We start from the raw sequence: 23,697 nt of genomic DNA, 5'->3' as shown, positions 1-23,697 counted from the left end.
GTCTGGTGTGCATTATAAGTGAATAAAACAAACAAACACACCCTAGTTAAATATATAGGTAGGGAACATCCCATAGGGATAGGGAAAGTTAGGCCTTATTTTTATTTAAGAAAACATTTGAACATCTCCTCAGTGGGTACATGCCCTTCTTCTGACCCTCCATATTTGATACAAGAGTCCAACACCACATTCTGTGTGATAGGCAGGGAGTAGCAGATTCTGTGATAGGAGAAAGAAGATAGCAGTGCTGAATACATTTTTTTCTTCAGATGTGCGAGGGACTATCTAAAAGGTCTAATGCTCTGAAAATATATCACACACTTCCCCCTTGAGCAAATATGGCATGAAGAATGAGCCTTGTCTTGTGCCCCTTGAATACATTTTCTTAGAGTAGCTGCCCAAAGCCAAATTCTAAACTTTAGCCTAGTATCGTTTTAATGTTATCAGTAATGCCAGCAAAAAAGTGTAAAATGAATTCCATTAAGCACCTTTACACATTTAAAACAGGGCCTTTGCCCAAGAGTACTTCTTTATCAAGCCGGTCTCGCTGAGTTAGGCCTGGGATGGCCATGTGGTAACCACCAAGGGACCAGGAGGATGGTCAGAGAGCTAGTCAACCACTGATTCTTAGCTTTAAGACAGTATTCAGATTGGTTTGCTCCTAGTGCAAAGGATGTATGCATAGATGTGGTTTGATTGATCAGGCTTTAGGTGAGGTTGATCAAAGAATATGGAAAGCGTGTTGGATATAGGAGCAAAGAAATCGGAGAAGACATTTGGTAAAATGCACAGGTGAGATCTACTGAAATGTTTTTATTGAAAAATTGCAAATTACTTTGCGACATAGCAATGGTGTTGTTTTTATTGAAAATAACTATCGTATTGTACTAGCCATTTATATAGCACCTTTCCCCATTTGTAGGGCCTCAAAGCGATTTGTGGTAGGAACACCCTCGGAAACCGAAGACCAGGTATGGGAAAGTTCTGAGATGAGGCTTAAGATGCGTGTGTGCATTTTGCCAAGATTAGGACCAAGGAGGGATGGCTAGGCTCCAGTAAGCAACCCAAGAGGTCAGGCACATGGCGGGTGCTGAGGGAGGTCATGACAGAGCACTAGTGCCGGAGACTCAAGCTAGACTAAATGTGTCGTAGGTTTTCCCTGTATTCTAATAGCAGAGGTGTTGAGGCAAGTCTGCTGTTTCAGGGCGAAGTGGTTATGTGACCAACTAGACCACATTTTTCATAGTCGTAGCTGAATTCTACAGTGCATGGATGGATTATGGTGAAAAAGGTCCAAGCTCCTACCGCCTTTTCTTTTCTTCTACTGCTCATTTTTGGAGCGCCCTGCGTGTAGCTTAGAGGCCGTCACCACACTGCTTGTGTACCGTCGTGGATTAACCACCTTTTTATCCCATGAAACGGGTGCCTGGTCATGCTAACTGGGTATTGTTTACAAACTTTATTTACTTCTCAAGAGCTAAAGTTACAGACATGCATATGAGAAACAGTGTACAGTATTCTTGGCAGTGTTCTTCCTGTCAGTTCTCATCCCAATTTTTATAAAGGCTCATGAGTTTAACGGTTATAACTCCCCTCCTCACCCCCCTTACGCCATTGTAAATTTTATGGCATTAGGTTAAACAGAAGCGTCTTTGCTCAATACATTTGAGTACATTGCAGATAAGTCCACCCTCAAAAGGCTTGCATCTTCACAGAATAGAATCCTTGCGAAGGATCTTAGGTTTAAAGTACATTTGTTCCCCGTCCTCCATAAATTCATGGAAAGGTATTCACATGTTCAGGTATTTCGGGTAAGAGCCATATGTCAGTGCTGTCACCTTTTCCATTGCCATCACTCCCCAAAGTCTCACCCACCACATGACCATCACCGGCAACTGTTTACTTTTCCACGCCTGCGCTAGATTAATTCTGCCCGCACTCAACATATGGGTGATGAGGGTAGCCCCTTTCCCTGTGTTTGCATAACTTCCAAAATCACTGCGAGGTCAAGAGGCAGTTGTACCCCCACCACTTCTTTGATATGACTCAAAATGTCCTACCAATACATCTCCACCACTGGGCAGGCCCACTACAAATGGATTAAGACCCTGAGTTGGCCGCAGTGCCTCCAGCATGTAGGGGGGTGGCTTGGATTGATGGAGTGCATTTGTTGCGGCGTCATGTACCACCTAAGGAATACTTTATATGCCGCCTCTTTGATTAAAACACATTTGGTGCCTTTCGTGGCCCGGCACCATATTTGGCTCCATGTCTCCCCGGTATTGGTTTCCCTACATCTAGCTCCCATTTCTGCACGTATGGCAAGACATCTTCCGGATCCGCCCGCACATCAGCCGGTAGAGTCTTGACACCCCTTTCTCTGGTGCCCCTTCTTTTTTGGCGCGTTCCAGTCCTATTGGGTCCCGAGTTTCCCCCTCCCGTACTTTTGGGTTTGTGGTCCAATGTCTAATTTGGGTGTAGCGGAAGCGTTCACTTTCAGGGGTTTGGAATTTATCTTTGTACCCTTCGAATGTTAAGGGTGTCCCCTCTATGTAGTGAATTTGTTTTTTAAAGGTTAGCGTCAAGAATGTGTACTTCTACTGTCTTTTGGGCACATACAGTGTGAGGTGGGTAAATTAATGTTGTTGTTATGTAGCTTGTATGCCCCAGGACAGGGGGTGATTGCTATTCGTACATCGAAGCTTCATTCAGGGTGCGAATAGTTTAAACATTTTTGTCATAGGAGACGAGTGTTACGCTCACCTGGACCCCACAGGGGCGTCGATCGGACACGGACAGCTGCAGTCTCCTTCAACGTGATGCGTAGTGCAGAGATGACTGTCTGGACTGGCCCGCCTAGTCTTGTCTGCTGGACCCGAAGAAGTATTTTCTTGCAAGTGGAGACAGGGATTACCAACCTGTGGGTTTTAGTGATGGCCTCCCAACTGTTCTCCCTCTCCCCCACTAATCACCTCCGATATCCCCTTAGTAACCTCACCTTATGTTCGTAAAAGATGAGCTCTCCATCCTGCGTGTCTTGCAGGGGCGTGTAGATACCAGTTTCTTCACTGGTTTGAAGGCGTTGGGAGAGTTCCGGTAAGTATTGACTCTGAAGTCCCTGACGGGATTGGTAAGTATCAAGTTCAAAGAGTTCAATGTGCCCGATGTTCACTCTTGTCCCCTTTCCTTCCTTACATTGCAACTGAGTTTGTGAGAAGAAGGTCTCGTAGCTGCTGCTGGCATTCAGGTAAGAGTCTGTTACCCAACGCTGTCCGGTAACTATTGCATGCGTTAAAGTGTTGTTTTTCTCCCTCTCTACAGATGCGGCATATGAAAATGTGGAGTGTTATGGAATAATACCGCCGGTGGTAAATCAGGTAAGTCTATGGTGGTAAGAGGTTGCATTTGTTGATTCCCTTGGCTCACCTTGTTTTTTCTTGTGTCCCCTAGGTGCCGGATTATGGCGAAGAAATGATGGAGACAGTGCCGGATCGAAAGATGGTGTGAGAACTGGTGAGTATGGCGCTGTGCTGGAGCTGGCGAAGCGACGCGTGCAGGACTGATGTACTTTCTAGGTCCGCAGGTGAAATGGTTCCGGAATTAGGTGAGGAACTTGAAAATAAGTTAGTTTTCTAACCTTGTCCTTTTCCTCTTCTTTATTCTAGGAGCTCCGGATTCGAGGCGGGCGCGGCAGAAGACTGGATGCTGGCTGCAGGCACGGTGAGCGTCACGCTGTTGGATGCAGAATAACGCGAAGCATGTGCTGCTGTTCGGGTGTGGTTTAAATAGCCTCCAAAGTAGTTCCAGGTAAGAAGTTCCCTAGAGCCACGCCCAAGTAAAAAATAGTCCCTGTAACAAAATAGTCCCATCCAGGCCTCATGTAGGCTTGGACTCTTTTGCAGCATGGTCTGCATCAGGTAAGTAAAGTCTATGAGCCTGGCTCCTCAGGTGCCAGGACTGAACCCAGACAGCCCCTAGCCGGGGCTGCTGAGGTTTAAACAAATGTCTGGATGCCTGCTCCCGGAGCTGATGGCCTTGGTCCTGATGCCCGGGGGTAGGCATCATGACAGCACTCCCCCTCACCCCCCCCTGCCCCCAAGGCCCCTCCTAAAGTTGTTCTTCCCCCTGGCCCCGGTTTGTCTGGGAAGTTCCGATGGAATCTTTTCACCAACCGAGGTGCATGAACGTGGTCGCTAGGCTCCCATGATCTTTCTTGTGGTCCGTAGCCCTTCAAATCGATCAAATAAAAAAGTTTTGATTTAATCATCTTGGAGTCCAGGGTATTTTTTACCTCGAATTCAGGTTCTCCATCTATCAAGATGGGGTCAGGTGGTTTGGTTAATCTTGTCCCTGGTTGAACTGGTTTTAGAAGTGAAACATGAAAGACAGGATGAATTCGCATATTAGAGGGTAATTCCAATTTGACGGCCACCGGGTTGATAATGGCCTTAGTGGTGTAAGGTCCCAAATATCTAGGATTAAATGTCCGAGTTCCCTTCAGAGGTATATGTTTTGTAGCCAGCCAAACTTGATCCCCAATCTGGTATTGTGGAGTTTCACTTCTATGTTGATCAGCATTTTTCTTGTATTTCTCTTTTGCTTGTTTCAAATGTTCTGTGGCTCCCTTAAAGGCTTGTGTAATAGTAGAGTGCAAATGACTAACTGCGGGCATTTCTAAGTGCTGAGGTGAATCGAGTTCTGAGGTTTGAGGGTGATGTCCATATATGGTATAAAAAGGGCTTTGTCCGGTTCCTGGTTGTACAGAGTTATTGTTTGCGTACTCGGAAACCCATAAAATATCTTTCCAATTGCTTTCGGTCTGGTGTAGCATGCAGCGTAGGTACTCTTCAAGGGTCTGGTTGGTCCTTTCCGTCTGACCATCGGTCTGGGGGTGGTGACTTGTTGATGGCCTCACGTCGATTTGTGCCAGTTGACATTTCTTCCAAAAATGCGAGATAAATTGACTACCTCGGTCAGAAACTAACACGGAAGGGAATCTGTGTAATCGAACAATGTTTTCGAGGAACTCCTTGGCTAGAATCGAAGCAGAAGGTAACCCCTTTAAAGGAATAAAGTGGGATATCTTGGAAAAAAGATCAACAATAACTAGGATGGTGTTAAATCCATTGCATGGAGGTAGATCTGTAATAAAGTCTAAAGACAAGGTGTTCCATGGTGTAGGTGGAATATCCAAAGGTTGTAAAAGGCCAACAGGTTTTTTCTTCTGGCTTTTGTTTTGGGCGCAAATGCCACAAGACATCACAAATGACTTTACATCTTTTCGCCAAGTGGGCCACCAGAACTGTCTCTGAATTTTCGCTTCAGTTTTTGCGATACCTGGGTGCCCTTCCATGAGGGTGTCATGGTAATTGGAGCGGACTAGTTCTTGTATTTCCTTGTGTGGTAGAAATAGTCGTCCTTGATAGTAAGGTAGGTCATTGACGACTGAGTAGTCCGGGCCTTTCTTTACCCAGTCCTGCAGGGTTGCTGGATCGAAGAGTTGTTTGATTTTTGAATGAATATCTTCTAGTTTCTGTAGAGTAGTTATGCCAAGAATTCTTTGCTCAGGAATTATTGGCACCGGTTCCGGGTTTGCATATGCTTCTCCCATCCCTATTCGGGATAAGGCATCTGCTTTGCCATTTTTGCAGCCTGGTCGATAAGTGATCACGAAATCGAATTCGGCAAAGACAATGCCCATCAAAGTTTTCGCGATGATTGGGCTTTGGCTGTTTTTAAATACCGCAGGTTCCGGTGATCGGTGATTACGGTAATAGTATGCCTGGCACCAAGAAGATAGTGCCGCCAAGCCTTAAAGGCGGATTTGATGGCTAATAGCTCTTTATCGGTAACCGCATAGTTTAACTCAGGTGCTGAGAACTTTCTGGACCAAAACGCTACTGGGTGAAGTTGACCGTTTCAGGAACATTCTGGGACAGGACAGCTCCCATGGCTAAACTGGATGCATCAGTTTCCACTATGTATGGAAGCTCAGGGCGTGGATGGTTTAAGACAGGTGCTGATGTGAATTTCGCTTTCAGCTCTTGGAAGGCCTTTTCAGCCTCTTCGGTCCACAAGAAGCGTTTGTTTTTTCACAAAAGTGCTGGGATGGGGTGTACAACATGGGAGAAGTCAGGAATGAATCTGCGGTAGAAATTAGCAAATCCGAGCATGCTTGTACCCCTTTGACTGAACTGGGTGATGGCCACTTGAGAATTGCGTCCACCTTTCGAGAGTCCATTCGGACTCCTTTTGGAGTCAGGATAAATTCAAGAAATTCAACTTCCGTAGCATGAAAAACACATTTTTCCAATTTTGCATATAACTTGTGCTGGCGTAGTTTCTCAAGGACTGCACGCACGTGCTTAACATGGTCTGATTCTGAGAAGGAGTACACTAGAATATCATCTATGTATACGACGACACAGACGTCAATGAGTTCACGAAGGACATCGTTCATAAAATACTGGAAGGCTGCTTGCTGGTGCATTGCACAACCAGAAGGGCATCACCCGATATTCGAATAATCCGTACTTGGTGCGAAAGGCAGTCTTCCATTCGTAGCCTTTCTTGACACGTACCAGATGATATGCCCCTCAGAGATCTAACTTAGTGTAGATACAAGCATCCTTTACTTGGTCTAGTAATTCGGGGATCAGAGGCAATGGGTATCGGTTTTTTACCATAATCTGATTTAATGCGCGGTAATCTATGCACGTTCTAAGGTCACCTTCCTTTTTTGGCACGAAGAATAAAGCTGAGGATGCAGGAGACTTGGAAGGACGAATAAAGCCATTAGCAAGGTATTGGTCCAAGTACTGCCGTAGGTAACGATTTTCAGGTTCCGTGAGGGCGTAGATTCATCCTTGACACCAATTCGTGGTCCATATAGTTTCCTACGGCCCCGCTATTTATGTATGCCCTTAATGCGTGCATACGTGATGGCTGCCTGGGATCAAGTAGGACCATTGGGATGATCAGATGCGAGGTCTGAATGTCCTTCTTTAAGCTCGGCAAGCGGACCTCTACGCTTGTCGGGCGTGGCCGTTTCCCGAATTAGGCTCTATGTGGCTTTTATCAGCAACTCCTACCACCTTCTTGGGTGGTTTTGTAGGGCAATCCCATAGAAAATGTCCTGAGGTTCCACAGTACAGACACAACTGCATCTGTCGTCTTCTTTCTCTTTCCTTTTGAGTTAAGGGTCCTTTAACCCCCCCGATCTGCATAGGTTCAGATGCATCTGTTCCTTTGGGGGCAAGGTTGGGTGTAACCAATACCCGGTTCTCGAACTTAGCTCGATCAGTCTTTCGGTTCTGAAGTCGGTGGTCTAGCTGGACCACTAAGTCTATAAATTCTGTGCAATCCTGAAGTGGGTTCACAACTTGAGCCAAGACATCTTTGAGTTCTCCCCGAAGTCCATGATGAAACAATGTAATTCGTTTTTCTTCCGGCCACCTGGTTTCCACCACCAATCTACTGAAGGTTGCAATATAGGTTAGCAGATGCTGGTTACCTTGTCGTAAGGATAAAAGTTTGTTGTCCAGGGCTTGACCCTGTGAGTGTCTGGCGAATAGTTTTTCCATGCCCCTTTGAAAACTCTGAAAATCCTGGAGAAGAGGATCATCCTGGTTGACCAATGGAATGGACCAATCCGCTGCGCTGCCACTAAGATATGACAATACAAAGGCTACTTTGGCTTGGTCATTTGGAAAGGCTCCCGGTCTGCATAGAAAGTGCAAGCGGCATTGGTTCATAAACACGGCAAACCTTTTGGGGTCCCCAGCAAAGTGTTCGGGTGGAGCTAACAGAATATTTCCTGGTAAAACCACTTGCAGAGGATTGCTTGATGAAAGGGGGGTTGGGTTTCCCCCATATCCAGGTAGGGGCGTTTGCCCAGCTTGGTTTTGCAGTAGTTGCCTAGCCAGATCATCCGTGCGCTCCTTTGAGACAATCAGTTCTCTCCTGAGAGCATTAGTCTCTTGGCGAGCGGCATGTACTTCCGCCCTAAGTTCCCCCAATAATTGGGCCAGTTGGTTGGTTTCCGAGGTTTCCATAACACCCGGGTGGGTATTTGTAGAGAGGCTTCGCGTTCTGTTACGCTCACCTGGACCTCACAAGGGTGTCGATCGGACCCGGACAGCTGCAGTCTCCTTCAACGTGATGCGTAGTGCAGAGATGACTGTCTGGACTGGACCGCCTAGTCTTGTCTGCTGGACCCAAAGAAGTATTTTCCTGCAAGTGGAGACAGGGATTAACCACCTGTGGGTTTTAGTGATGGCCTCCCAACTGTTCTCCCTCTCCCCCACTAATCACCTCCGATATCCCCTTAGTAACCTCACCTTATGTTCGTAAAAGATGAGCTCTCCATCCTGTGTGTCTTGCAGGGGCGCGTAGATACCAGTTACTTCACTGGTTTGAAGGCGATGGGAGAGTTCCGGTAAGTATTGACTCTGAAGTCCCTGGCGGGATTGGTAAGTATCAAGTTCAAAGAGTTCAATGTGCCCGATGTTCACTCTTGTCCACTTCCTTCCTTAAGTTGCAACTGAGTTTGTGAGAAGAAGGTCTCGTAGCTGCTGCTGGCGTTCAGGTAAGAGTCTGTGTTACCCAACGCTGTCCGGTAACTATTGCATGCGTTAACGTGTTGTTTTTCTCCCTCTTTACAGATGCGGCATATGAAAATGTGGAGAGTTATGGAATAATGCCGCTGGTGGTAAGTCTATGGTGGCAAGAGGTTGTATTTGTTGATTCCCTTGGCTCACCTTGTTTTTTCTTGTGTCCCCTAGGTGCCGGATTACGGCGAAGAAATGATGGAGACAGTGCCGGATCGAAAGATGCTGTGAGAACTGGCGAGTATGGCGCCCTGCTGGAGCTGGCGAAGCGAGGCGTGCAGGACTGATGTACTTTCCAGGTCCGGAGATGAAATGGTTCCGGAATTAGGTAAGGAATTTGAAAATAAGTTTGTTTTCTAACCTTGTCCTTTTCCTCTTCTTTATTCTAGGAGCTCCGGATTTGAGGCGGGCGTGGCAGAAGACTGGATGCTGGCTGCAGGCACGCGGGCATGGCAGAAGACTGGATGCAGGCACGGTGAGCGTCACGCTGCTGGATGCAGAATAACATAAAGCATGTGCTGCTGTTCGGGTGTGGTTTAAATAGCCTCCAAAGTAGTTCCAGGTAAGAAGTTCCCTAGAGCCACGCCCGAGTAAAAAATAGTCCCTGTAACAAAATAGCCCCATCCAGGCCTCATGTAGGCTTGAACTCTTTTGCAGCATGGTCTGCATCAGGTAATTAAAGTCTATGAGCCTGGCGCCTAAGGACTGAAGCCGGGGCTGCTGAGGTTTAAACAAATGTCTGGATGCCTGCTCCCGAAGCTGAGGGCCTTGGTCCTGATGCCCGGGTGTAGGCATCATGACAACAAGCTGCACATGGTCTTGTGAGTGCCCAAGCTCCAGTCAAAAAAAAAAAAAAAAAAAAAGACTACCACCACTGTTGAAATAGAAAAGGGGCCAAGTCCCTTTCCCATTTCTATGGTGGGCCTGCCACCGACAGTGAAGGGACGAGAGAGTCTGAACCACTGAGTCAGCAAGCAGGTAAGTGGGAGGGGTGGACTTGGAGATGACATGGTGGCCGTGGCTGGTGGACGGGCAGCGGCAATGAAGAAACATGACGGCACCCAGGAAAGGATGTGGGTGGCAGTTGGAACACGGGTGGTTTCCACCTGAGTTTCAGCGCTCTTCCCTGGGTGCAAACATAATATCCAGCCCAATACTAAAAAATAAAACAGATTCTCAGTTGATTGGCTCTTTTCACAGTGTCTGGTTCCTCCTAAACAGGCTTCTCTCACAAGTCTGTGGGGTCTCTCATCAGGTCTCCCTATTCCATGTTGCAGGTTTCCCTTTGCATCCTTTCCAGGGTCTTGCTGCTACAGGTCACAGATTCCTCCTTCAGGCAATCGCTACTGTCCTTCTCGAGTTTGTTTCCACTGGACTCAAGACTTCCAGCAGAGATCTCCTATAAGGATTTCTACCCTCAGCCTTAAATGCCAGAGCCTTTGTTTCATAATCTCCAACAGCACTTCCCATCTTTTCCAAGGATGAATCGTCATCCTCTCTCAGAGTTGTCATAGCAGTATTCTCCTGCTCTTCATGGTAAGCACTCCTCCAAGCCTTCCTCGGGTCAGGGAGAAGTCTTCTTTCCAGGCAGGTAGTAGTAGAAGGTAAAGACTACCCACTCCAGGTCGAATGCATTAAATGCCAGCCTGGCTGCAGCCTTTTGTATTCATATGTAGCTGTGACCTTCATATAAGCAGACTTCTGATTGGCTCTTTCACCGGCCTCAACAGTTTTTTGGTTCTGATTGGGTAAGGGCCACTTGTGCCTGTAGGTGCCCTCGCACCAAGTGCATACGTGGATGAATCTGGCTTTCCGCACAACTCGCAAGATACGGGAGCCACTGGCTTGCTTGCGGAATACAAAGCTCTCATCCAGTTTCTTGCTCTTATGCCATCTACATCAATCAGCGCTGGCTCCATGGTCCACAGTGCCGCAAGCCCCCGATGGTTGCTGCCACTTGTAGATCTCATTTTGCCTCTTCTCCCTCTGGTTTTATGGCAGCTATGGCACCTCGTGGGAAGATTAGAGCCCAGGCAATTACGCCCCTTCAACCTCCGGGGAACCACACCAGGCAGCAACAGGACCCCTCCACTCCGACCCCCCCACACTCCCAGTCCCTTGTGAGTCAGTTCCTCTGATGTGGAGGACGGTGAACCCCTCAGACACACCACACATACCAAAATCACATATCAATATGGCAGACAGACTGATTCAACAAAAGATTAGTTTCAGACTTTGCTGGTGCCCTACCAAAATGAACCATCTTGTCCCCAGCTCTTGGTCAAGGGTTGGCAATGTAACTGGCATTCATGCCAATTCGAGAGACAGACATGCACATTATGAGGCAGTCAGGGTGGTCTACAACAAACTATGCATGACATGCCTTTCGATCTGTATATATGATTGTACATTATTATGAAACACAGTTCTCAAACGCTTTTAGAGATTCCTAATATGTCTTCATAGCTGTTTAGGCACAGGCTTGTTTGTATCTTTAATGTCTTTGAAGATCATGTTTTTCCTTTTGGGATGCTATTTTCTAAGCAATAAAAAAATAAAAAGGAGTTATTACTTCTAAATTGACTTTGCCTTTTGCTGCCTCCTGACATACCTCTTTCCCGGTCTCCCTCTATCTTCCATCTTCTATTATTTGTCCTCTGCCATCTTACCTTACATATATGTTCTTACATTATTAAAGAGGCTACAGCCCACGCTGATCCACCTGTGCGACCGACCCCATTTTCTCCATTCAATGGCACCATGTTTAAAAGTCATCTACATAAAACAAGGGTCCCAGAATTGAGACTTACGGTCGCCATTCAAATAAGGTTTACAGTTGCAAAAGTAGACCCTGAAAGTAATTGACTATTGTCGACAAAAAAACGTGCTTTATAAAATTATAAAGTCTAACGGCGTGAAACCAGGAAAATGCTGCAAGATCCCAGCTTTTTTTCACATTTTGCAATGCTGAAAAGCAACATTACTGGAAAATTCAGGAACATTTAAATCAGTTGTAGGTTCATAAACACCCATTTTAGGAATGTTCTAAACATTAGAAGTCATAATGAGAAAGAGAAAGAAAATAAGATCGAAACATTTACTCTGCCAATATGAAACTTCAATCCCTAAAATGAAGGACATTGAATGAAAAATCGATTTAAAAGGAGTATAGAAAACAGAAAGAAATTGCACAAGTAACTCCATCACTTTGGAGGCAGTGTTCCGAGAACCATGCAACTGCAGGAGAGAGTTGAACATTTCGAATTTCAACCTGTTGGTACAAACAATGCAAAGTGGACTTATAGGAAGTCTACCTTGATGTTGACTATCTAAGTCACATTTTGGACATGAAGCCCTTGTCCACCTTTGGTCACCATCCTGCAACTACATCACCCATTCTTCTTTTTGAACTTTTTCAAACTTTGCAAACTTTTGTTTTTGAATTTAGCTTGTGTAACCAGAGTTACAGAGTTACCAGGCTCATTGTTGCCTGTGAGGACATTGCTGCCCGTGGCCATAATCTCCGGCTGCAGAGATCTTGGTCTATTCTTTTGGATCTACACAGAAAAATATGCAGTTAGAAACTGTGGAGGTTTCTTTTGGCATCATGATCTAGGATGCTTAATTTCCAATCAGGGACTGGAATGTACACCTCTTTCCTTGCCAAAGCAGGCCTGCCTCAATCCCCCAGGTTGGCAGGGCTTGTGGGTGGTTTGCACTTGTGCTTATATACACGTAAAATGCATTCAGTGGTGTTTACCAGTGTTAATGCCACCAGTCACTATCCAGGCTCCAGTTGTCACAGCAGCTTGGATCAGGCCTTTGCTCAGCAACTGCTTAATGTGCGGGTGAAGCTCAAACTTCTGCATGCCACCATGAACTGAGAGGACGAGCTTGGGCAGCTCCATCTGCCACTCCTTCAGCATGAGCTGCAGAATGTCGTCTGCCTTGGTGTCGTGGGACAGCCGCACATACTGGGAAAGTAAACAAACAAAAAAACACTTCACGTTAGTCTTCACTGCCAAGACAAAACCCACGTTGCTTATTTACTTACCCAAAGATCTTCCCATTCATTGTATGGCAAAATACATAAATACATCGCTTGTTACCACGGCAGTGGCCTAAAGGCCCATCGAGGCCTGTCTGTGTGTCATTGTGGCCTTGGGCCAGGCCTTGATTTTAGCAATACTTAAACATCCTGGGCCCAATTCTCAAAAACTAACGCAAACAAAAAAGCTCACACAATGCCCTTTTTACTATTTGTGTTTTAGAAGTGTGCAGATCACCTTATTCTCAAAACAATGAGCTGGCCACACCCTTTGTATACATTATAGTAATCAATACTGGCTCCCAGCTCAATGTTGGTGATGAAAGTGCATTTTACAGTGTCAGCCCCTAAATATACACCAAAAACAAATTAAAGGACCAGGTCGATCTTTGTTTCAGGCATATAAATGCAAGTGGTGGGGCTGTCCAACTGTAAACATAAAATGCATGTCAAGGTCATGAATGATCTTGTCATGCAATGTGTAACGTTACTGCACCTGTTTGAGACAGGCACACTTGAAGGTCTTTGTTTTCTGTGCATTTTCAAATTTTAAAGCGCATCCCATTTTTTAATGCGGGTCGGGTTTTAAAATGCTCAGAAACACCCCGTATTTTGCGCAAATGCACAAAGGGGTTCAAAGAGGGCTTTTAAAAATGCCCTTTTAGAATAAGGCACGACTTTTTTGATTCAAATGGTGTGTGAATATTGTTGGGCTAATTAGCACCCATCTGTTTTGTTTCCGTGGTAGCCTGCCTTAAGTTAAAGTTAAAAAATTCTACGATTTGATTCATTAAACTAAAACAAAATATATACGAGTGTTGAGTCTATGCCCACTGTCTAATGGCTGAATAATAACCAATTAGAATCTTGAGAATGAGCCTGAATTTAAAGTCAAGTATGTTTTACTTTTATACATGTTGCAACTGAGTAAATATTCGCTGTCAATGATAAAGCCTGATCCATCTGTGTTTGTTTACACAGAGTCTCAGAAAACGGTCGAAGACGTGTTTCACGTTTGTAGCTCTAGTAGGTCCAAATCACACTTTCTGTAGCATGTGGGGAACAATGTTCACGAAAAAAACAAGTATACCTCAATAAACAATCGCACCCAGTATCTCTTGAGGACAAACTTATCTGGAACAAAAAAGAAAAACGGAAAACATAACAAAGAAAACCATTAATCTGTTTAAGTGGACATTTAACCTACGCCTAGGTCAGTTCCTGGCCTTTCAATAATGTTTTCAATCTTCTTGTAGGTTAGCTGAGGGGCAACGTGCTTGTCTTGGAACTAAGTCAACAGTGAGCAGCATGGGTTTGAAACTGCCAGATTTTGTTTTTGTATCATGGGCATTTTGAAGTACACAGATTTGGAAACCCTTAGTATCTGTGAATGGAGTTCCCACATCATGAAGATAAACGCATGCAACGACTCAAAGTGAGAATATATGTGTAAACACACATAGATGTATCAGTATTTATCATTGACAGTCAATGTTTACTCGTGTGTCACCATTAATACAAAATAATAACTTACTTGACATTAAGTACACCCGTCTATTAACAAGCGTTCAATCTGTTGGTTAATAATGAAAATGCCATACATTCTGTACAGTAGTTTACTCAACACGCCTCTCCAACTAAGGTATTAGGGATCGCATGACATACACCATAACCTGTAGCAATATTTGATTAAAAAAAAATACAAAATACTAAGACTGCACAAGACATGAGCTTTCAAAGTCCCAGAGATATCTTCATTGGATGGCATGAATAGTGTGGAAAGGAGGTAACAGGCTCTTCTGCGTTGTACCTTCTTTGCATATTGTTTTCTGGAGGTCCAGTAAAAGGTATCCAAAGCTGCACGCTTCCCATGATGGGTATTCACAGCTCAAGGGATGCAAGTCTAATTTCTGGGACATCTCTGGATTCCGCCCATTACAATTTGAGGCGACATGCAGCACTTGCTTTTCTAGCTACAATCCCTCCTACGGTGAACATCATGTAAAATGTAAATGTTGCCTGCACATGTACATGAGTCGACCCAAAAATCATCTCGGGTCTATGTACTGTACCTTCGCCTTGCAGCAATAGGACCCGCCTTGGAAGTTAATGAAGCCATATGCATCAGTTGGACTTTCCGCTGTGTGCTTCTCCACAGACCATGGCTCGGGCGTTTGAGGTCCGTTTTTCCCCAGTGAGGCATCCGATGTTAAGTTGACCGCAGCTCCATTAAATAATAAATGTTGCCCAATCAAGCGACCACAGTAGCACCTGTTAGAAATACGATGTTGCAATATGAGAGGATAAACACATAGAACTTAACTGTATTAGTCCCATAGATAAGCATGCTTTTTTTCTTACTTCATGGGCGAGATTGACATAAGTTGTGTTGCCGTTTTAAATGTACAATCATGGAAAATCTGCTGTGAAGAGGCTGAGCGCTTCTGGCTCAACAGGTTGGGCTCTTCATGGGAATTCTGCTATTGATCCACGATCCAAGGAATACTGGTCAGTGATTGACCACAGAAACCCTCAGGAGGGAGCCCTGCACCTTCAGGTGTCCTTGAACAGCCATAGCTCTGCCACTCGCCCCTCCTTACTGCTGGATATCTCCAAGTGTCTGTCCTTGGCCCACTTCTCTTCACTCTCTATACTTCAGCTCTTGGTGCCCTAATCATCTCTTAAGGCTTTGCCCATCAACCTTTCGCTAACGACACTCAGATATTCTTCTCCTTTCACTCCTTATCCGATGAGCGGTTGTCAAAAATGTCAAACTTTCCCTCTGCCATAAAATATTGTATGGCATCTCACTCACTCATGCTCAACACCAAGACTGAAGTTCCCTACTTCCCCAGCCAAATAAGCTCGCTCTTCCTCTTCTCCTCTTCTTTTCTCTCCCCACTACCGTCCTTACTCTGCTTCCGGTCGTAACGTTGGCATCATCTTTGACCCATTAGACAACTTCTCGCTCTTCATCCCCAAATCTGCAACTCCCGCCAGACCTCCTCAATATCAGAAAAATCTGTCATCTTCCTTTTAATACTGCTAAACAGCTCATCTCTACCTTAGTCCTTTCTAGATCAGACTTCTGTGCCAGTCTCCTCTATGGCCTTCACAACTATGCTTTTCACCTCTGGACAAAGTCTTCAAACTTTTCAACCTTTCTCGCTGTACCTCTACCTCCTCTGCCCAGCACCAGATTGGCTGACTATCTATGAAACAAAGGGCTAAGTATAAACATCTTCCGATCATCTTCAAAACTATCGATGGACTTGCTGCACCCTACCTATCTGCTCAGCTCACTCCCTACTCTCCTCCTCACTCGTTTAGATCATCCTTAGCTCACCTCCTTGAGCCCACTCTGCTCTCCACTCTCCTCATCCCCCTACTCTGGTATGCTCCCCCCGTACTACTCCAACTCAACCACTATTTAAATTCAACCTTAAAGCTCTCCTTTCTGAAGAACCGGTTTCCTGGCAAGATTGGAATGGACAAGTCGTAGCAGAGGAGGAGGGTTGGGTTATGTATGGTGAAACAGATATGTTTTGAAGCTCTGTCTGAAAGTGGTGAAAGAGGATGCAGTGCAGCTCTGGAAAGGTAGGGTGTTCCATGCTCTGGGGACCCAATGGGTAATTGCTTGTTTTTGTGTTCACGTTAGTCTGCAAAGAGGAGTGCGTAGAAGATGCTGGTTGGCTTGTCTGGTGTTTTTGTGGGTGGTGATTATGAGCGTGTGGTCTCGTGTTTCGAAATGCTATAAGAACAGATGGTATTACTACCCAAAGCAATTACTGAATTGATGGACCTCAAAAGATGAATAGCTAAGTCGTCTCCGTCACAGGTTTGAACGTGCAAAATGGAGGCTATCCCCATTTCTAGGATGAGCACTTAACACACATGGTAGACACCTGAACATACAATACACATATCAAGGAAAACCTCCACTGCCTTCTGTAAAGTGATATTCAATATTTTCAAGTTGTGACCAATGTTACTAGCCTACTGAAGTGCTTAACAATGTACTACTTACAACTATATTTCCAAGAAGATCGCATGGGGAAAGAATACCCAAATCCATCCAAAAAAATTCTATTTATTCCTAATCACTTGTCTTAAATGTGAAAAGCCTTAAGTGATTTAAAAAAGCACTATTTCCTACTATATTTCACAAGAATTCTTAGGTAGATAACCCCCTCCCAGCCAAAGCCTGGTTGAAGTCATTTTTAATTCTACCATACTCTGTCCAGTGTAACTCATCCCATGTTGCTAAAAATGTACCGTTTACCACTAAAGATCTTCGCAATTCCTTGGGGATACCCCAAAATAAGCCTTTGCATTTTGGTTTAAATGCATCAACTTGTGACCAATATTCTTGTGCATAAAATACATCTGCCATTAAATGCCTTACAACCTTCCTGGGAGAGAACTCCAAGCACTCTTTAATATATTTTTTTTAATTATTTACTTGTGTGTAGCCATATGTAGGCTTTTACAAGGAACGTTGTGAAAATGTCCCGACAAAGTGTGATAGTGTGTCATGTCGTTTTCACTTTCTTTACTGGGCTAGTAGTGCTCCCAGTTTCTCAAGTGCTAAGTTTAAAATCTTTGCTGTTTCAATTGTCCATCTGGTGTTTTCGTCACTCTTAAGGTGTGCCCACCAACCTTCTTCTTCACGTAAGTCTCGGTCTGAAAATAGGGGAATAAGATACGCAGATCTTGCCACGCTTATTGCTCAACATGACAATAATAAATGTTGTATTGTTTCCGGATGATTTTCCCCAGGACATAGTCGGCATTCATTTGAATTTGACATAGATCTTATTTTCAATATTTCTCGCATTGGAAGGAGATTTAGTCTGGCTCTCATGAATGTTTCTCTTAGTTTTTTTGTCCAGGAACTTTGCAATGTATGCCATGGTGCCTTTGGCTTTTCTTGTTGACATTGGCAAGTGGCACATCAGTTTGTTCCTTGCTGTCCGTTCTTGCGTAGTGATCCAGTCCTGATCTTCCATTTTTTGCTTGATTCTGAGGGTTCAGAATTAAATCGTGTTCTGTGCATTCCACAAGTTCAAGTTGATGTCTTTTTGAGTCCGCCCAAGTGGTAAGCATGGTGCAGCATCCATTTTTGATTTCTTTGTTTATCAATTTGTATATTGAAAGGGTCTCCGGCATTTGGATCTTTCGATAGAGCTGCATGCTGTTGTGGTCGACCATTACTTCTAAGGAAAGCAGGCCGAGCACACGTCGTATAGCTGGGATAGGTGTGGATTTAGGAAAGTTAAGTACTGTTCTCCACAGAAAACCCTCCAGCTTCGGCTAAATTTTTGTCGGGATAGCCGGACAGCCGTCCATTCTGTAGACGATGGCTGGGACCACTTTAGTTTTATAGAATTGAATGGCCGGCAGCATTGAGAACCTTCAAAATTTCTTATGGATTGCTTTAGTTTAGGTTTCTAAGTTATGCGTTTTGGTCCAAAGTGCTTGTTGCATTCACATATCTACTTTTGAGCAGTCAAGAGTCACACCCAGGTACTTGAAGTGAGTAACCACCTCGATCTTTGCTCCACTCAGGAACCAACTTGGCTTTTCCTGTTTTTTTTTTTATTTTTCTCCAATATCAAAATTTTCATTTTGGCCTTGTTGATCTCTAAATTATTTTGCTCAATATAGGTCGCCAAGTTCTTTAGCTGCCTCTGCAGGCCAATGGGGGTTTGATCTAACAAGATCAAGTCATCTGCATACAGTAGCCTCGGGATACTGGAGTTTCCTATTTTAGGCGGAAACAATCTAACGCTGATTGTCGAATTTTTGTAATCCCCGAGAAATGTGATAAACAGGGCTGGTGTCAGGGGACAGCCCCGTTTCACTCCTCTTTTTGAGGGGATTTCCGCCGACAACAAACCTTATTTGCCGAGTCTTACTCGCATACTGGTGTTTGTATGGAGGGATATTACAGGATCCAGTAGTACAGGTGGTCAATTCCAAGCCACTAGTTTTTGCCAGAGTTTTGCACGGTCGACTCTGTCAAAAGCCTGTGTTAGGTCGATGAAAGCTAGATAGACTCTTTGGGCTCCAGCTCTGGTTTTGCTTTTAATGATGTTTAGCATCATGATGTTAACCGAGGTGCTTGCGTTCTTCATAAAACCTGTTTGAAATGGGTCAGCACATGGAGACAGTCTTGCCAAGAGTTTAAATTTTTCAAGGAGAAGAGATGCGAAAATCTTGCCAATGATATCTAGTAAGGCAATCGGCCTGTAGTTGCCGGGATCATCTCTGTTGCAATATAGGCACAACCACTGCTGTAGTCCATAACATTGGGATGGATTTGGCATTTTGACATTGGCTGAAAATCTGGCTGGTTAGGGTGGACCATTCGTCCGGGTGACTTTTTAGATCTATGTTGGTTAAGCCATCCGGCCCTGGGGCTCTGGACGATTTAAATTTCTCTATGGTTCTTTTGATATCATCTTTATCTGACACATCTTTCCCATGAAAACATGGGCGGCTGTCTCATGCTTTGGTTAAGGCCAGTAGGTGAGTCCAAGAGTGTTGTAAATTGTTCTACCCATCTTGCTTCTCCGACCGTGTTTGTAAAGATCTCATCAGCTTGGGGTTCCATGTTTCTTATTAGGGATTAGCACTCACTGTCTTTAACATTTGTTTGGAATCTTGTTGATACATTTTTACTCAATGGTTTTTAAGCCATGATTTATATTTGTGTTTCTGCTGTTAAACTTGCTCTTGACTGAGGCGACTGTTTAGAAACCTGCCTTTTAAGTTTTCGTAGATCCCTCCTTCTTATTACCAATGCTTTGTTGTAGTCGTGGTTTCTCCAGAGTCTCCGTTGTGTGGTTTGGGCCGTTATATAAGTCAGTAGTAGAGGATGGTAGTTCACTACGTCCGCTTTAGCCCTTTCAAAATGTCCAATTGCTTACATTTTGTATTTTTCTGCTAGCTCGTCGATATTTGTAGCAGATAGTCGCAGCCGTGTTTGGTGACAGTTTGCTTCGATGCTGGGTTGTAGGTTTCTTGTTACGCATATCTTTAATATTTTAAGTCCTGAAATGTTTTTGAATACTTTCACTGGTCTCATGTGTCTATTTATCATTTGCCACTTAATACTTACTAAACTTTCCATTTCCATACCAACTTAATGTCACATGATATTAAATGCCATTATGAATTGCCTGGAGTAAATGTAAACCTGGATGAGATTACAATTAATTATCGATCATTAGTATGTTCTAATAGCAGTACTGAGTTTAGTACAGTTATGATTTGTGTTGCAACAATTTTACCATCAATTGAACGCCAATACATTATAACTAAGTACATGAGTTGCTCACCATTTCATTTGACATGCAAATGTTGCTCATTGCTAAGGAAAGGTTGGGGATCCATGGTTTAGACTATGAGTCAATCAGGTCAGAAGTTGATGTAGAAGCAGCAGAGGAAGAGGAGGAGGAGGAATGGGGCACAGATGACGAGCAGGGAGATGTGATGCTGCCTAGAGTGACAGAGAGCAGAAGGTTTGTGGCGTCCAAGACTGAGAATGCGACCAGGTGTTGACAATCCAGGCGCATATCCCAGTTGGCCAGTGGCCCCGGCCCCACATCCACAGCAGTATGGGATGATGCCTCCCAGTGCCCTGTATGGTGCAGCGCCAGTCCAAGTGTCCAGCAGGTCAACAGCCCCAATATCAATATCAGGCACTAGTAGCACCGCAGATGCAACTTCCAGATCCCAATAGCACACCATTGGTATGTGCAGCAACAGCCACAACAGCCAGCACCACAGGTGTGGGAAAAAAATGCTGTGCCGCACAGCACAGTGACACTGTATGCAGGTGGTGGGTGTTAACCCCTTTGTGTTCCCTGGGTCAAATACCTACCCACATTAGGACAGCCCACAGAGAGCCTTGGCATGCCCAGTATGATCAGTCACTGCCGACCTGGAAGAGGAACCCCTCAGAGGTGTGGAGATGGGGAACAAATAATTTGTTTGGGAGGGGTCAGAAATGCGAGATGTACATACAGGTATAGTTTTCTCAATGTTTGCCATTTCTTAAATGGACACCGGCAAGATAAATGCATATCTTTCCCTATCCTAACAAGGATGTCCCTTCCTAGCAAACTAAAACTAATGTAAGGTGACCTAGTGTCCAAAAAATGTCCCTGACCCTCAAAACAATACAAACAACAAAAGTGTACAAGGAACATTTGCTTGTCTTCAGTTTAACAAAACAATGTAAAAGTTTAAACTCAGAAAGTACTCCTTGCAACCAGGGTTGAACTCCCTTCCCCTGAATCAATTAATGAATACCCTTCTGTTCAGTTAAATACAAAGTGTCTTTTCCCTCCACTGCATCCTTCTACCTGGTAATGTAAATGTCTTTTTCACAAACACTTGATAAAAAATCAAAGCAATTGTGGGTTTTCACAATATCCTTCTTGGTAAGGCAAATATCTCTAAACCAAGGAAATTGTGCTCTTCAGGATGTAAAGCAATTAGCATATCACACTTATTCTACCAATGGAATACTTTTCTCAGGATAGCACAGCAACTACCTTTGGTGATGTAACAGTTTGTCAAAATTATAATATAGTTGACACGTTCTTTCCACCACACCTTTTTGCTACAAACGCACTTCCTCAAAACATCTTCTTTCCTAGTTACTTGCCTGCCAGGAAGAAAACGCCTACAACTACAACTGATAACAGTGGCAATATTTGTTCCAAGATTCTCTACACCAGTATCCCCTGTGAGGAGGGTTGAACAATGGCGCCCTCTTTTTATAGTTTCTTGACTCTTGGGAATGCGGGTTACAGGTTTCCCCAAACTGGAAACTCAAGAAAGAAGAACTGCACACAAGTTGCCTCTTGACTGCTTCTTTACAGCCTCTTGGCTGTGGGCAATGTGGGTAACAGGTTTCCCCAGTTGGTGTCCCATAAAAGGAGAGATGCGCCCTAGTCGCCTCTGTACTGCATCTTTCCAGCCTCTTGGTTGTTGGCAATGCAGCTTACAGGTTTCCTCCAATTGGTATCCCATAAGGGGAACTGTGCCCTTGTTGGCTCTTAAATTGTTGGGTATTCAAAATTATTATTTACCATCAAATGTCCTGCTCGGAGCACCCAGAGGTCACCTTTAGCTTCAAGCCAACTTACTGGTCTTTACTGTCTGCTGCTGCGGCTGACCTCCTGCGACCTATCCGCTCTGTTGCCTGCTCCCACGTAACTTCATTGGACTTCATGGCTCTTCTCCGGAGCTCTGCCAGCTTCGTCTGTCCTCCGTCCTCTCATCCACGTAAGTGCCACACATCAGGCTGGGAGCACACCTGCCCTGCGGCCAGGCTTCTACTCCTATTGCTATCCGTTATGCTGCTTCCTGCACTCTGCAATCTTGCCGGCCTTCTCTTCCCACGTCGGGTTCTGGACTGCTTCTGCCTCAATGACTCCTTCCATACCTCTCTCTAGCTGCAACTCATTGCTGAGTTTAAATGTCCTGCTCAGGTGTCTTGCTCTACAATACTAGACCTCACATTATGGTCACTAGCACCTTTGATCGTTATTAGCTTAGAGCCCTTCTTTCTCGTCCCAGTACCACAGGCATTATGGATCGTGAAGTCCATAGTGGTTTTAGTCCCTTGACATTTAGTTTTCATTGCTTTGTGAACTGAGAGTTGTCAGACTGAGGGGATGTTATGAAAATGGTTTGTGATTTAACATTGGAGTAAGAAGCTCTACCGAAGGCAGAGTTATGACAAGTTGACTCCAATTGACTTTCCCCACTAAGTATAAAAGGTGGAGCACAAAACTACACTATGAGCGAGCTGGGGATGCTTGATGGATTGTGGAACCTGGAGGCAGCAGCAGACAGAGCCCAAGAGCCTAGAGAAGAACTGAGTGCCAGGAAGCTGACCCAGTGTTTGAAAGGGGCTGCAGCATGGCACAGGAGCAGTGTCTCCAAGTAGTCAAATTTGGACATCTGCAGTTTGCTGGCAGGGCCCAGGCCAGTGTGTGTTCCCCTGAGATGAATACAGGTCCCCAGAGTGTTAGAGGGGCAGGTGGGAAGACCTTGACCTCGACCCAGAGATCCCAGTAAAAAGGACCGCCAGCGCCGCGCTGTACCGGGTAAGAGTCAGAGACCCAGTGGCGTGCGTATGGCTGAAGCGGGATAACCTTGTTGCAAGGGGGCCGAGCGGCAAGGAAAGTAAGAGAAAGTAAAGCGAAAGATGGAAAATAAAAGTAATTCTGGGACTTGCAGTTTGACAAACAGCCAGATTTAACGAAAATAAAAGCAAGTACAGAAAAGAGAAGAAATCAATGTATGAAGTGAAAGACATTATGGTACTTGAAGTGAAAAGACAAATTAAGAAACATTTATCATTACCTATGAACTATGAAACAAGCAATGATAGGAAGCAGAGTGGTCCTGTGTGAAAAAACACATTTTCGAAGGTCTCTGAAATGAAAGTGAAGATCCCTGAAGTGAAGGGGAGCTGTGTGAAGATCTAAGAGTGATCAAAACAGAGAGCATACAAGTGAGTAACTGTTTTGGAAGCTGGAAAAGAAAGTAATATTGTGAAACCAAAAGGGTGAGAGTAACCCGAAACCAAGAGGGTGAGAGTGACCCCAGAAGACAGAAATAAGGTGCCAGGGGCACATGCAGAAGGAAGCAGGGGTGTCAGTGGCATGTTTACAACACAGAAAGTAAGTGTGGTAAACGCTAAAGTGAAAAGTCAGTTGAGCAAATTGAGAAAAGTGGAAGCTGACTGGGAAGGCTACAAAGAAGAATAAGTGAAGTAGGATCCCGATAGGGGCTAAATGAAACAGAACCTGTTGTAAATAAATAAAAGGAACTGGCTGTGGTGCTAAGAAAGCATGGCTGAGAAGAGGAATGTGTTGTGGTGTTCAGAAAGCATGTGGTGAAAAGAAATATCAGGAAAAGACTACGAGAACCCAAATGCAACAGCGTCAAAGTGGTCAAGCATAGAATTAAGTCAAGCTATGCCACTTTGAAAGTCTTCGACGTAAAGCAGGTAAA

The 23,697-nt window shown here is 44.6% G+C and overlaps 1 protein-coding gene across 2 annotated transcripts in view; it reads right to left on the bottom strand.

Annotated features, from left to right (window-relative positions):
* Positions 1-23,697, bottom strand: part of LOC138504450 (transient receptor potential cation channel subfamily M member 7-like) — a 1,624,316-nt gene that overhangs the window by 1,252,047 nt on the left and 348,572 nt on the right. For both annotated transcript variants that reach the window (XM_069624957.1, XM_069624958.1), the window contains exons 4-5: positions 14,730-14,928; positions 12,370-12,583 (exon numbers count right to left, since the gene is read on the bottom strand). In XM_069624957.1, the coding sequence (XP_069481058.1) occupies positions 12,370-12,583; positions 14,730-14,928 (413 nt within the window). The remainder of the gene's footprint in view (positions 1-12,369; positions 12,584-14,729; positions 14,929-23,697) is intronic.

This window comes from Ambystoma mexicanum, chromosome 11 (genome assembly GCF_040938575.1).
Source record: "Ambystoma mexicanum isolate Mex_15411 chromosome 11, UKY_AmexF1_1, whole genome shotgun sequence".
NCBI lineage: Eukaryota > Metazoa > Chordata > Amphibia > Caudata > Ambystomatidae > Ambystoma > Ambystoma mexicanum.
This window is presented reverse-complemented; position numbering and strand designations above follow the sequence as displayed.